This window comes from Erythrolamprus reginae, chromosome 10 (genome assembly GCF_031021105.1).
Source record: "Erythrolamprus reginae isolate rEryReg1 chromosome 10, rEryReg1.hap1, whole genome shotgun sequence".
NCBI classification, from domain to species: Eukaryota; Metazoa; Chordata; class Lepidosauria; order Squamata; family Dipsadidae; genus Erythrolamprus; species Erythrolamprus reginae.
In genome coordinates this window covers 35,529,308-35,543,425 of record NC_091959.1, presented here as the reverse complement: position 1 = coordinate 35,543,425, position 14,118 = coordinate 35,529,308, and the positions used below count along the sequence as shown (strand labels likewise).

Below are 14,118 nucleotides of genomic sequence, written 5' to 3'. Positions count from 1 at the left end.
TGGCACCTGGTGTTTGACCAGGAACCCGTGGACACATAGCGTGTTGTGGCAAGGAGCGTTTTTCGTGACAAAGAGCTTGCGAGAGGTCCCAGAAGACGCCTTCCAGGGCGCGTACCGGTCATGGCAGAGTCACTGGAAAAAATGTGTAGAGGCCCAAGGACAGTACTTTGAAGAATTTTAAGTGTTTGTGCAAATCTGTTCAATAAATTACTTTAAAAAAAAATATTATTATTATTATTATTTATTTATTTGTTTGCTTGTTTGTTTGTTTATTTATTAGATTTGTATGCTGCCCCTCTCCAAAGACTCACATTACTTTTGGAACACACACTGTAAGTCACCCCCCTCCAGCCAGCACAAGGCAAGAAGGAGATGCCTGAGAGATCAGCCCCCTAGGAGCAAAGACCCCCCCCCACATCCGACCCCACAGCACTGCTTTTATCTACCTCATTCCAGTTGGGCTCTGCGGTGTCTCTGTAAACTCTCGTCTTGGCCTTGTTCACAAAGTACCCGAAGGAATCCACTTCAAGTGTGCAATACAAGCCTGTTGAAGAGACAGAGGCCACAGCAGCTCAGGTAAGGGTCCCCTAGGCCTGCAGGGGTTTCTGCCTACCCAACACTGGGCCACCCCCCAGATCAGGAGGGCATGTCGCTCTTTGGCCACCTTCCGTGGCCTTTCTCACACTGAGCACGCCCCCCTTTTAATTCGGGACCGGTTTTAAGCACCCAAAAGGGCTCTCGGTCCCATTTGCACATCTGCCGGGCATCTACACTCACTGGAACTCTGCTTGAAACCAGTGGCAGAATGGACAATCACGTTCAGGAATCCGTAGAGGCCGGACGGTTCGTCATCTGGGTCGGAAAGAAACAAGGGGTAGATAATGCATATTTTTGTGTAATATGTATGTACACATATGGCCTATATACATAGAATTAATTAATAGAATACAGTGATCCCCCGAGTTTCGCGATCTCGATCTTTGCGAAACGCTATATCGCGATTTTTCCACCCGATGACGTCACTCTCTTCCTTCCTTTCTCATCTTTCTTTCTCTCTCTCTTTCTTTATCTTGCTTCTTCCTCTCTCACACTCGCTTCCTCCCTCTCTCATCTCTTTCTTTCCTTCTCTCTCTTTCTCTATCTCTCCCCCTCTTGCTCTCGAGCGGCAAGAGAGCAGCCGGGGTGGGCGGGTGAACGGGCAAGCGGCAAGCGGAAGCCGGGTGGGCGGGTGACGGGCAAGCGGCAGCGGCAAGCGGAGCGGCCGGGCGGGCGGGGTGACGGGCAAGCAGCAAGCGAGCAGCCAGGCGGGCGAACGGGCAAGCGGAGCAGCCGGGCGGGCGGGTGACGGGCAAGCGGCAGCGACAAGCGGAGCGGGCGGGCGGGGCGGGCGGGTGACGGGCAAGCGGCAGCGGCAAGCGGCAGCGGCAAGCGGCAGCGGCAAGCGGAGCGGCCGGGGCGGGCGGGTGACGGGCAAGCAGCAAGTGAGCAGCCAGGCGGGCGAACGGGCAAGCGGAGCGGCCGGGCGGGTGACGGGCAAGCGGCAGCGACAAGCGGAGCGGCCGGGCGGGCGGGGTGACGGGCAAGCGGCAAGCGAGCAGCCGGGCGGGCGAACGGGCAAGCAGAGCGGCCGGGCGGGCGGGTGATGGGCAAGCGGCAGCGGCAAGCGGAGCGGCCCGGGCGGGCGAACGGGCAAGCGGAGCGGCCGGGTGGGCAGGTGACGGGCAAGCGGCAGCGGCAAGCGGAGCGGCCGGGCGGGCGGGTGACGGGCAAGCGGCAAGCGATCTTGGGGTTTCCCCTTTGCCTGGGCGGCGGGAAGACCCAGGGAAGGTTCCTTCGGCCGCCCAACAGCTGATCTGCTCCGCAGCGCGGCAGCAGCAAGGAGCCGAAGATGGGGTTTCCCGGTTGCCTGGGCAACGGGGAAACCCCATCTTCGGCTCCTCGCTGCTGCCGCGCTGCGGAGCAGATCAGCTGTTGGGCGGCCGAAGGAACCTTCCCTGGGTCTTCCCCGCCGCCCACACGCAAACTCCACCATCTGCGCATGTGCGGCCATGAAAAAAAGGGCGCGCATGCGCAGATGGTGTTTTTACTTCCGCACCGCTATATCGCGAAAAATCGAGTTTCGCGAGGGGTCTTGGAACGGAACCCTCGCGAAACTCGAGGGATCACTGTACTTTGGATGTTCAGTAATATGTTTATGTTTATGTTTATTTAGATTTGTATGCCGCCCCTCTCCGCAGACTCGGGGCGGCTCACAACAAAGTGCAAAAGACAATTTACAACAAATCTAAATTTCTACTAAAAACATTTAAAAAACCCCATTTCTAAACACACATACATACATACATGCCATTCATAAATTGTATATGCCCGGGGGAGATGTCTCAGTTCCCCCATGCCTGACGACACAGGTGGGTCTTAAGGAGCTTACGAAAGGCAAGGAGAGTAGGGGCAGTTCTAATCTCCGGGGGGAGTTGGTTCCAGAGGGTCAGAGCCGCCACAGAGAAGGCTCTTCCCCTGGGGCCCACCAACCGACATTGTTTAGTTGACGGGACTCGGAGAAGGCCCACACTGTGGGACCTAATCGGTCGCTGGGATTCGTGCGGCAGGAGGCGGCCTCGGAGGTATTCTGGTCCAATGCCATGAAGGGCTTTAAAGGTCATAACCAACACTTTGAATTGTGACCGGAAATTGATCGGCAACCAATGCAGACTGCGGAGTGATGGCGAAACATGGGCATACCTAGGTAAGCCCATGACTGCTCTCGCAGCTGCATTCTGCACGATCTGAAGTTTCCGAACACTTTTCAAAGGTAGCCCCATGTAGAGAGCGTTACAGTAGTCGAACCTCGAGGTGATGAGGGCATGAGTGACTGTGAGCAATGAGTCCCGGTCCAGATAGGGCCGCAACTGGTGCACCAGGCGAACCTGGGCAAACGTCCCCCTCGCCACAGCTGAGAGATGGTTTTCTAATGTAAGCTGTGGATCGAGGAGGACGCCCAAGTTGCGGACCCTCTCCGAGGGGGTCAATAATTCCCCCCCCCCAGGGTAATGGACGGACGGATGGAATTGTCCTTGGGAGGCAGAACCCACAGCCACTCCGTCTTATCCGGGTTGAGCTTGAGTCTGTTGACACCCATCCAGGCCCCAACAGCCTCCAGACACCGGCACATCACTTCCACTGCTTCGTTGACTGGACATGGGGTGGAGATGTAAAGCTGGGTATCATCAGCGTACTGATGATACCTCAACCCCATGCCCTCGGATGATCTCACCCAGCGGTTTCATGTAGATATTAAATAGCAGGGGGGAGAGGACCGACCCCTGAGGCACCCCACAAGGGAGAGACCTCGGGGTCAACCTCTGATCCCCCATTAACACCGACTGCGACCGGCCAGAGAGGTAGGAGGAGAACCACTGAAGAACAGTGCCCCCCACTCCCAATCCCTCCAGCCGGTGCAGAAGGATACCATGGTCAATGGTATCGAAAGCCGCTGAGAGGTCAAGGAGCACCAGGACAGAGGATAAACCCCTGTCCCGGGCTCGCCAGAGATCATCCATCAACGTGACCAAAGCAGTTTCCGTGCTGTAACCGGGTCTGAAACCCGACTGCTGGGGACCTAGATAATCGGCTTCTTCCAAGGACCGTTGGAGCTGGAACGCCACCACCTTCTCAACAACCTTCCCCATAAAGGGAAGGTTGGAGACTGGGCGATAGTTATTAAGTATGGCTGGATCCAGGGAGGGCTTCTTGAGGAGGGGGCGCACAAGCGCTTCTTTATAGAGAGTTGGAAAAACTCCCCTCCCCAAGGAAGCGTTGGTAATCTCCTGGACCCAACTCCGTGTCACCTCCCTGCTGGCCGAGACCAACCAGGAGGGACACGGATCCAGTAAGCAGGTGGCGGAACTCACAGATCCAATGGCCTTGTCCACTTCATCAGGTGTCACCAGATCAAACTCTTCCCAGACAGGTGGACAAGTACGTGCCCCAGTCACCTTGACTGACTCGTTGTCAGTCGACTCTTTTTCCCAATTGGAGTCGAGATCGGCCCGGATCTGAGCGATTTTATCAGCGAAAAACGTGTTAAAATCCTCGGCACTGCTCTGTAAGGGCTCCCCAACTCCCCCCTGATTAAGAAGGGAGCGGGTCACCCTAAACAGAGCGGCCGGGCGGGATTCCGCTGATGCAATCAAGGCGGCATGGTACGCGCATCTTGCCGCCTTGAGCGCCACTTTGTAAGTCTTAATAAAAGCTCTTACAAGTGTTCGATCAGATTCAGACTTACTCTTCCTCCATCGCTTCTCTAGACGTCTCTTCTGGCGTTTCAACTCCCGGAGCTCCTCGTTGAACCATGGAGCTCTACGGGGTCTAGCGCCACAGAGAGGTCGCAAAGGCGCAATCCGGTCGAGAGCCTCCGCTGCGGCCTTGTTCCAGGCTTCCGCAAGAGACTCTGCCGAACTGTGGACAAGTGCCTCTGGTATAACCCCAAGCGCCGTCTGAAAGCCCTCTGGGTCCATCAGGCGTCTGGGGCGGAACATCTTAATTGGTTCCGCCTCCCTGCGGGGAAGGATTGGAGCCAGGAAGTCAAGCCGTAGTAGAAAATGGTCTGACCATGACAAAGGCAATGCTTCTAAGCCCCTTAGTCTCAGACCATTACTCAGTTGCTCGGAGAGGAATACCATGTCAGGTGTGTGCCCTCCCTCGTGAGTCGGACCCTGTACTACTTGAGTCAGGTCCATGGCTGTCATGGTGGTCATGAACTCCTGTGCCAACCCAGAGGTTTCGCCGAGTGACGGCAGGTTGAAGTCCCCCAGGACAATAAGTCCGGGGAACTCCACCGCCAACCCGGCTACCTCCTCGAGTAGCACAGGCAGGGCTTTTGACACGCAGCTGGGAGGCAGGTACGTGAGAAATAAGCCCACCTGAACCCCTAATTCCAACTTCATCAAGAGAGACTCGCAACCCGCAATTTCCGGAGCAATGAGTCTACGTAGGCAAAGGCTCTCCCTGGCTATAATAGCCACTCCTCCCCCCCTTCCCTGGGGTCGAGGTTGATGCCATATCTGAAACCCGGCTGGGCAAATTTCATAGAGAGGAACACCTCCCTCTGGGCCCAGCCAGGTTTCAGTAATACATGCCAGGTCGGCCTCCTCATCCAGGATCAAATCCCGGATGAGGAGAGCTTTATTTACCACCGACCTGGCATTGAGTAGCAGCAACCTGAGCCCAGGGCCAGAGTTACACTAATAGTCAATAGATAGAGAAATTGTATCTCTTGGAGGCAAGGAGAGGCCAGTCACATGACCTTTAAGCCACTCCCCTTTCACATGATCCTCAAGCCACTCCCACCTGCTCACATGGCCAGCAAGCCATACCCACAAAATAAGGCACGCCCACCAGTGTGGTAGTAAAATTTTTTGCAGCCCTTCAAAAGCTGTTTATCATCAGACATCACCAAACTCTTTCCAGGGACGGTGGGGGGGGGCTTTCCCCCCAGAAAACGGGAGGTAGGCCCCCTCCCTTGCTCACCTCCTAACGCCCGAGCCCCCCGACTCCATCCTCTCATCCCCCTCCCCTTGGGCAGCAGTGGAGACCACTCAGTCCCCCCATGCTTCGGAGGGGGCAACCAGAGCTGGGCAGAGGGACCTTGGCTCTATCCGCCAGTGGGCAAAGCAGCTGGGCAGGTGAGGTCCTTCTCACACACTCACCTTCCTTGTTAATTGTGAGGGGAATGTGATGCACCGTCTGAAGCTTCACACAAGAGTTTGTCAGCATCTGGAGTTCCACCGACGTCAGCGAAAAGCTTTTGAAGCCTGTGGTTGAGAGGGGGGTAGATTGACACGCATGGGGGACTGAGATGCCTTTGCTGGGGAGGGGGAAATGAGCATGCCAGGATTTGGGAATTCCTGCCCGGACACCCACCACCACCACCACCCCTTCCATCTGGGTGGACAATGCGGCCGAGGGAACAGCAGGGCCCCTCCTCTCGCAGCAAGATGCCTGGCCCATCCCGGGGCCCATTCAGCAAAGAGGCCAGAGCGGTGGTGGGGGGAATATATGGAGCCAGACGCCCACCCTCAAGGCTCAGTGGAAGGAGAAGCACCAGACTTCCGCAGCCAGCAGGGCCCAAGTGCATCCACCTCTGCCCTTCCCCGGCCCTTGCATGGAACCGGGCTGCGGTGTGCCTCCCTGGGCAGAAGGACCATTCCTGGCACACCCTAGGGGCCCCTTGGCCGACCCACAGGGAGAAGATCCCCTCGGGGCACCTACATTTCTTCTGCTGCTCTCGGACGATCTCTCGCCACTCGGCCCGCTCATAGTCCGAGGAGATGAGGAAGGTGTAGCTCTAAGGGAGAAGAGCAGCAGGTTGCAATACACAAATCCCCATCATCCCAAAGTTCTATGGTTTTACCCAGCAATGTTGGTTGTCCAAAAACTACCCTGGGAAGTTCCCTGCCTGATAACTCAGCCTGTGCTGCTTTGACTTTACTGAAAGAATTAAAATATGATGCATGACGCATGGATCCTGTTAGTACATGGTACTCACCAGTATTTGGGGCTGCCACGTATGTAAACTACCAATTGTAGTTTTGTACCTTTTTTAAAATTTATTTTTATTTTAATAATGAACAAACAAAACAAAACATACAGACAAACTTTCAGATATATACATAAAAAACACAAAATGAATTAGCTTAATACTTTACAATTCTGTTTCCATTGATTCATTCATTTTCTTAAATGTTAGTTCAATTCTTTTTTCTTTTCTATCCAGCTATATAATTTCCCCCAAACTGTTTAGTAATCTTTATTTTGTTTATTCTGTAATTCATGTTAATTTGCTTAATTTAGCACAATCTAGCATTTTCCTAATCACCATTTCTTCATTTGTTCTATTTTCCTTTTTCCAAGTTTGTGCAAACACCAACCTTGCTGATGTTAAGGACCGTTGAAACTTACCTGAACGGTCTTCTCGATGCACTGCAAGGAGAGTCCAGGATGGGTAATTCTTCAGTCTGATTGGTCGGGACTGAGTTTAATTTAAATAATAGGCAGGTACCGCCCCCCTTAGCCCTCCAGTCTAAAGGAAACGAAGGAGCAGTATAGCTAACACAAATTTATTCAACATTCAAGGTAACTGGAAAAAAACCAACTCTCAAAGGTATACCCTTGTCAGAAAGAGTCCCTGGTCCCAATTTGGGTGGGTCTGGACTCTCCTTGCAGTGCATCGAGAAGACCGTTCAGGTAAGTTTCAACGGTCCTTCTCCAATGCACTTGCAAGGAGAGTCCAGGATGGGATATACCCAAGATATTAACCAAGGGAGGGAGAAGGTCGGACCGGGGGCTCTGAGAAGGAACACACCCGCTGTAGTACCCTCCTCCCAAACGCTGCTTCCGCAGAAGCGAAAGAGTCAATACGATAGTGTCTGATAAATGAGGACGGCGCCGCCCAAGTGGCCGCCCTGCAAATGTCCTCTAGTGAAGCCTGGGTGCTCCAGGCTGCTGAAGTGGCCGTACTACGAGTGGAATGTCCCGTGAGTCCCTGAGGCACAGGGGATCCTTTAGTCCGGTAAGCCTCTCTAATGCAATCACAAAGCCAGCGGCTGATTGTCCTAGGGGAGACTTTAGTGCCCAACGTCCTGGTTGCAAAGGACACGAATAAAGCCTCCGAAGCTCTGAATCCCTGAGTCCTGCGAATGTAAATTTTCAGAGCTCGTCTCACATCGAGCTTATGCCACCTAAGCTCCGAGGGGTGAGTCCCGTGGGTACAGAAGTCTGGGAGGACTACCTCCTGCGCCCTGTGGAAAGCAGAGTTAATCTTTGGTAGAAAGGCTGGGTCAAGTCTTAAGACCACCCTGTCCGTGTGAAAAATGCAAAGATCCTCCCTGATTGAGAACGCTGCAATCTCAGAGACCCTCCTGGCGGATGTGATTGCGACCAAAAGGGCCGTCTTGAGGGTTAACATTCTGAGAGGTATGTGGCGAAAGGGTTCAAATGGAGGTCCCGTTAAGGCGTGGAGCACCAAGGATAAATCCCAAGAAGGGAACCGATGGATCGGTGGTGGTCTGATGTTAGCTGCCCCTTTCAAAAAGTCCCTGATCCAGGGGTGTCTGGTCAGAGGGCGGGAGTTGCCCCCTCCTATGATGGTGGATAAGGCGGCCACATGACGGCGTAAGGTGTTTGGAGCAAGACCTTTTTCAAGGCCCGCCTGAAGAAAACTTAGGACCAGGGGAGGGGAGGCCTTTTGTGGATCTACCTCCCGCTCCTCACAGAACCTGGAGAAGGAAACCCAGGTAGCCTGGTATATTCTTCTTGTCGAAGGCCTGCGCGCCGCCTGGATTGTATCAATAACTGCCTCTGGTAAGAGATGTTGTCTTAGATGTTGCCGCTCAATTTCCATACGGCCAGCTGCCACCACTGTGGCTCTGGATGGGAGATCGAGCCCTGGGAGAGGGAAATCAGGTGATCTGGAATCCTCCAGGGGGGTGACACTGACAGTTGCATCAAGTCCGCAAACCAAAGGCGACGCGGCCAGTATGGAGCCAGCAACAGTACCTCCGCTCGTTGCTCCAGGATCTTTCGCATGACCCTGGGGATGATGGAGATCGGGGGAAATGCATATAGAAGTCCTGGCGGCCACCGTATCCGAAGAGCGTCCACTCCTTCCGCTCCCGGGGTCGGGAAGCGGGAGAAGAAACGTGGGAGCTGGGAGTTGCTTCGGGTAGCAAACAGGTCCAGGATTGGCATCCCAAACTTTCGAGTGATGATCTGAAAAATTGCTGGATCCAGCTGCCACTCCCCTGGATCCAATGTCTCCCGGCTCAGCCAGTCCGCGCACACATTCTCTACGCCTGAGATGTGCTCCGCTGACAGGGAAGCCAGATTTGCCTCTGCCCATCTGAACAGGGACTCTGACTCCCTCATCAGTCGTCGAGACCGAGTCCCCCCTTGTCTGTTGATGTGAGACCGGGTAGAGACATTGTCGGTCCGAACCAGGACATGGTGGCCCGTTACCAGGTTCGCGAAGCTGAGGAGAGCCAGGGAAACTGCCTTTAACTCCAAGAAGTTGATGTTGACTTCTCTCAGGTCGGATGGGTCCCAAAGGCCCTGGGCCAAATTGGAGGAAAGATGGGCTCCCCATCCCGTCAGGCTGGCGTCTGTCGTCATTGTCAGAAAATGCTTGTCTAGGAAGAGTGATCCTTTTGTGAGAGCTGGGGAAATCCACCACCGTAAGGACCGTCGAACTGCCGGGTCGAGGTGCACCTGAAGGTGGGAATGGCTGGTCTTTCTCCTTTGGTATGGTAGGAGGAACCACTGGAGAGGGCGTAGGTGGTACCTGGCCCATGGAATGATGTCGATACAGGACACCAGTGTACCTAGAAGCTTGGACAGCGACGAGAGTCTGGGGAACTGCTGTGTCGCCAAGCTCCGGACGAGCTCTCTGATAGTGGACTGCCTCTCCTGGGACAGGAAAACAAGTCCCTTCCTGGAGTCTATACTGGTACCCAGGTGGGCCAGCCGTGTTGTGGGAGTCAAGTGGCTTTTTTCGAAGTTGATCGAAAAGCCGTGGTCCTGAAGTGTCTGGATCGTGAGATGCAGGTCCTGAAGCGCAAGGTCTCGTGATCTGGACAGGATCACGATATCGTCCAGATAGGCCATTAGGCGCACCGACTTCTGCCTGAGGCCTGCCGTGAGAACGTCCAGCAGCTTCGTGAAGGATCTTGGGGCCGATGAAAGCCCGAAGGGCATGGCCCTGTATTGAAAATGGACTCCATCCAGGCTGAAGCGCAGATATTGTCGGTGAGACGGAAGGATGGGGACGTGAAGGTAGGCCTCTTGTAGGTCTATGGACGTCATGTAGTCCCCCTGTCTGATAGCTGCAAGGATGGAACGCAGAGAATGCATTCTGAACCTCCTGTACTTTACATAGAGGTTCAGTCTCCGCAAGTTCAGAATGAGGCGTGCCCCTCCTGACGATTTTGGTACCAAGAAGATCGCTGAGTAGAATCCCAAACCCCGCTGAGGTATAGGGACCTCCTCGATGGCACCTATCTCCAGTAGGTGAGATACCTCCTGATATAGGAGCCTCTTCTTGGACATCTCCAAGGGGGCGCGACAAGGCAGGTAGCGACAAGGTGGAGGGCAAAGAAATTCGATCTGTAGGCCTTGTGAAACTGTTGAAGTCGCCCATGGATCTGATGAGGTGTTGGTCCAGACGTCGGAGAAATGGGTTAGTCTGCCGCCTAAAGGGATGTCCGGAAGAAAGTCACTTGGTCTTCCTGAACCCTCTGCCTGAACCTCTAAAGGGACGGCGGCCCTGGTAGGACCTGGAGCGATCAAATTGTGGGTTCCTGTCCGTGCGAAAGGAACCCTGACCGAAGGATCCCTGAAAGTAGGGCCTCGACCCTTGGTTGTTGGTCGAGGTGGAATCATTCCGAAAGGACTGCCGCCGTTGGTAAGGTGTAAAACGCCGTCCTTGCTTCTTACTGGAGTTGGGCATAATCTTCTTCTTATCCCTATCCTCCACTAGCACATCGTCCAAGATGTCTCCGAAGAGCTTCTTGCCCTTAAACGGTGACGAAGCTAGGGCCCATTTTGACTTCACGTCGGCCTGCCAATTCCTTAGCCAGATGAGTCTGCGGGAGGCGACCGACGCGGCCATTGCCCTTGATGAGAATTTGGCGGCATTGACTGTTGCGTCCGCCGAAAATTCAGTGGCCGCTAACAGTTTGTTTAAGTCTTGGCGTAGTCTCGCATCCTGCGGATCGACTCTGGACTGAATGTCCTTTATCCAGAGGAGCGTAGCTCTATTAAAGAATGATGCCGCCGAGGCGGCTCTTACGGCCCAAGCTGACATCTGGTGAGCCCTGCGAACAACATTGTCCGCCCTTTTGTCTTCCGCTTTTAGTCCCTCCTGGGATTCTGAAGGGACTAGGGCATTTGAGACTAGGCCGGTTACCGGCTTGTCCACTATAGGCAGCTCCAGGAGGTCCTCCATGTGCTGGTCAAAGGTGTAGAAACGTCTGTCCAGGTTAGACGGGCCCTGACCCGTCGCTGGGTTTTCCCATGGGCGTTGTACAGTCTCTAGAAAAAGATGGGAGGATGGTACATTAACAGTCTCCTGTTTTGGAAATACAAAGAGACCACTCGTAGGCTGATCTAGAGCAGAAGCAGCCCCTTGACCTCCCTCACCAGCCTGGTCAATGGTGATCCTGGCTTTGTTCAGGAGAACCCGGAAGAGTGAGGCCTTGAACAGGCCTGGTAAGGCGGGTTGCTCAGGTGGCTGTTCATCGCCGGATAACTCATCCTCATCCTCGCTGAAGCCTTCTCTAGAAAATTCATCCTCCTCCCCCGACTCCAGGATGGATTGAGAGGCTGGAGCCGTCCAGGGGTCTCTGAATCTCGACGGAGCAGGTCCGGCCGGTACCTGCTGCTGCTGAGCCACGCTAGCCTGCCCCTGTGTGTAGGCGCTGACAATCAGGTCCTGCAGTGCCTGAGGCATGGTTTGCCAGGCATCCTGTGCCGTGCGCAATCCAGCAGCCGTAGGGGTGAAAGTGGCTGCTGAAGTCTGGCCACCCTGAGGGGGCGTTGGCTGTGGGGCAGTAGATGTGCTGGGCCACGCTGCTTGTCTTCCAAAGGCAAAGACATCTGGTCTGGAAGAAGTTGAGGGTTGGAAGTATCTTTCCGGTGACCAGTCCCTCACCGAGGCCGAGCCTGCTACCCCTGGTGCAAATAAGGGGGAGGCTGGCTGAGGGATGGAAATGGGGGGCTGTGCAGGCGGAAGCGTGCCTCCAGACCTCTGAGAGGATTCTAACTGTTTCTCCAGCGCTTTAATCCTCTTCTCGGCCTCCCTGAGCGCAGCCCCCTGGGAAGATTTTTGTTTCTGGGGCCTTTCCTTGGGGGTAGGGGGCCTGGTCGCACTGGCTTCCTCCCCAGCCGGAATAGATTGGTCAGCCATAACTCACGAAAAAGTCGAGACAGCAAGGATCGTCTGCTTCTGCACACTCAAGCAACAGAACAGCAATCGAAGGTTGTTAAAGGTAGAATCCACAACCGAAACGTTGCTCCTAACCGCTAGCAGTAATGGCGTCTAAGGCAGTAACTGCTGGTTAGTGTTGTGCGCCTGCGCGTCTCTCGGCAGAGGGGACACTTGGCGCGAAAAACAACAGCCTTGCTGAGGAAGACGCTCTGTGCGCATGCTCGAAAAACATGGCCGCCGGGCCGTTGTCCTGGCAACCAATGATGCCTTCAGACAGTAACTGGCCTGCCCGCTCGATTACGGGCTCCTTAAAAATGGCCGCCGGCTGTTGCCCTGGAAACGGGCGGGAAGCCTCCCCTGGCTTCCCCGCCCTTCCTCCGGCGCTGTAGGCAAACGGCGACCGCCGAGGCTTTTCCTTGCTGCCAGAGCCTGCTGTATTATAAAGGCATGTCGAGCCTTTCAGCGCTTCCATTTGGCTTCTCCGCCGATGGTAAGGGGGGGGGGGGGGGGCGAGGCGCGCTCCCCTCTTCACTGAGGACCTTCCTCTCCTGGTCCTCGGGTTTATTCGCCACGGGCGGGACGGACCCTCCCGAGGCGTCAACCCCTTCCTCTCTTCCAGGGTCTACCTCGGAGGTAGTCTCCCTGGGTGCTCACTCCGGGAACAAGGCTGCCAGCCCAGCTCGTGGGTTGGGAAAGGAGGAGCTGCAGACCCCTGGATAAACCCACTGGAGGTTTGAATCCAGGGCTGCCTGAGGAAAAAAAAGGTTTCCCCCAACTGCACCTGCAAGATAAGAAAAAGAAGAGAAAAACAAAATATTAAATTGAATCAATACATATAATTAACAATAAACAATAAATATAAATTTATTGAAGAGAAACAAACTCAGAGTCCCTATACTGCGACTGAGTTTTTAGACTGGGGGGCTAAGGGGGGCGGTACCTGCCTATTATTTAAATTAAACTCAGTCCCGACCAATCAGACTGAAGAATTACCCATCCTGGACTCTCCTTGCAAGTGCATTGGAGAATATATGTGTTATCAAATAGTTTGTACCTGTATAGATGCAATATACCTTTAAGGACTTTGGCTGGTTCGCCACAAGAGGGCGACAGCACTCTCTCCCAATGATGCTGGAGAGCTCATTCATTTTTTGCCTTTACCTTTATTCTGCTTTGTGCTGCTATGTGTGGTTTGTTGTTTTTTTCTGCTTTGTGTTTGTAAATATATGTAAATAATACTTGTTTAGCATACTAAGTCTGTGTCGTTACTGGCTGCATCACACATCCACACTCTTACCTTAAACTCTGCTCTGTGTATGTCGAAGGACATACTAACAGATCCAGAGATGCATAAACTTTTCTACCACATAATCCGCTATGCAAAACTACACCACCAACAATAATGAAGCGTATGAAATAATAGCCACAAAGTATACAAAGTGCGAAAGAAATTGAGAAAGGTTTTTTTTGGGGGGTGGGGGGGGCTCCATGTCATATAATTTTGGGCAGATTCTCCACCCAGATGTTTTGCAATGGACTCTGGCATATTTTTTTTTGGAGGGGGGGGGATACATTTTTTCTTTAAAATGAGCAATAAAAAACACAGAATCAATGCTTAAAATAATAATTAATGATATTTCTTCGATACGTTAAAACATTCAGAGAGAATGATGATAAGAATGCTAATTATTAATACTAATAATTAATTAATAATAAATAATTAATGCTAGTAATACTTTCAATATGTACTTTTTATCATCTTCTTTGCTAAGTTAATTAAAATTAACTACACATGAGATATATTTCATCTGCAGATAACAATATTATGAAATCTAGTCCCTTATATTCCCCTTTTCTATTTATAATAAAACATTAACATCTTAACTCAATATCTAATTTAATCCTTTCGTCTCTGTGTTAACTCCTTATCCAATGCTGCCACCAATTCTTTAATCTATTAAAATCTTTAATAGATTAAAATTAAATCGTCATGTATTTCTTCAAAAGTAATTAAAAGAAAATACTTCTCAGTTATTTTTAATGTCCAACCACTCATAAAACTTTCGGCATATTGAGTACCCTTCCAGGGAAGTCAGGCAGCCCGGAGACGCTCTGCATCCTTAGGCCCGGAGCTCCGAGAG

At 52.9% G+C, this 14,118-nt stretch overlaps 1 protein-coding gene across 1 annotated transcript in view; it reads right to left on the bottom strand.

The window, feature by feature from the left end:
• Window positions 1-14,118, bottom strand: part of BCR (BCR activator of RhoGEF and GTPase) — a 98,252-nt gene that overhangs the window by 15,451 nt on the left and 68,683 nt on the right. The window contains exons 12-15 of the mRNA XM_070762469.1: window positions 6,268-6,343; window positions 5,706-5,810; window positions 778-852; window positions 447-544 (exon numbers count right to left, since the gene is read on the bottom strand). Coding sequence (XP_070618570.1) covers window positions 447-544; window positions 778-852; window positions 5,706-5,810; window positions 6,268-6,343 — 354 coding nt within the window. The remainder of the gene's footprint in view (window positions 1-446; window positions 545-777; window positions 853-5,705; window positions 5,811-6,267; window positions 6,344-14,118) is intronic.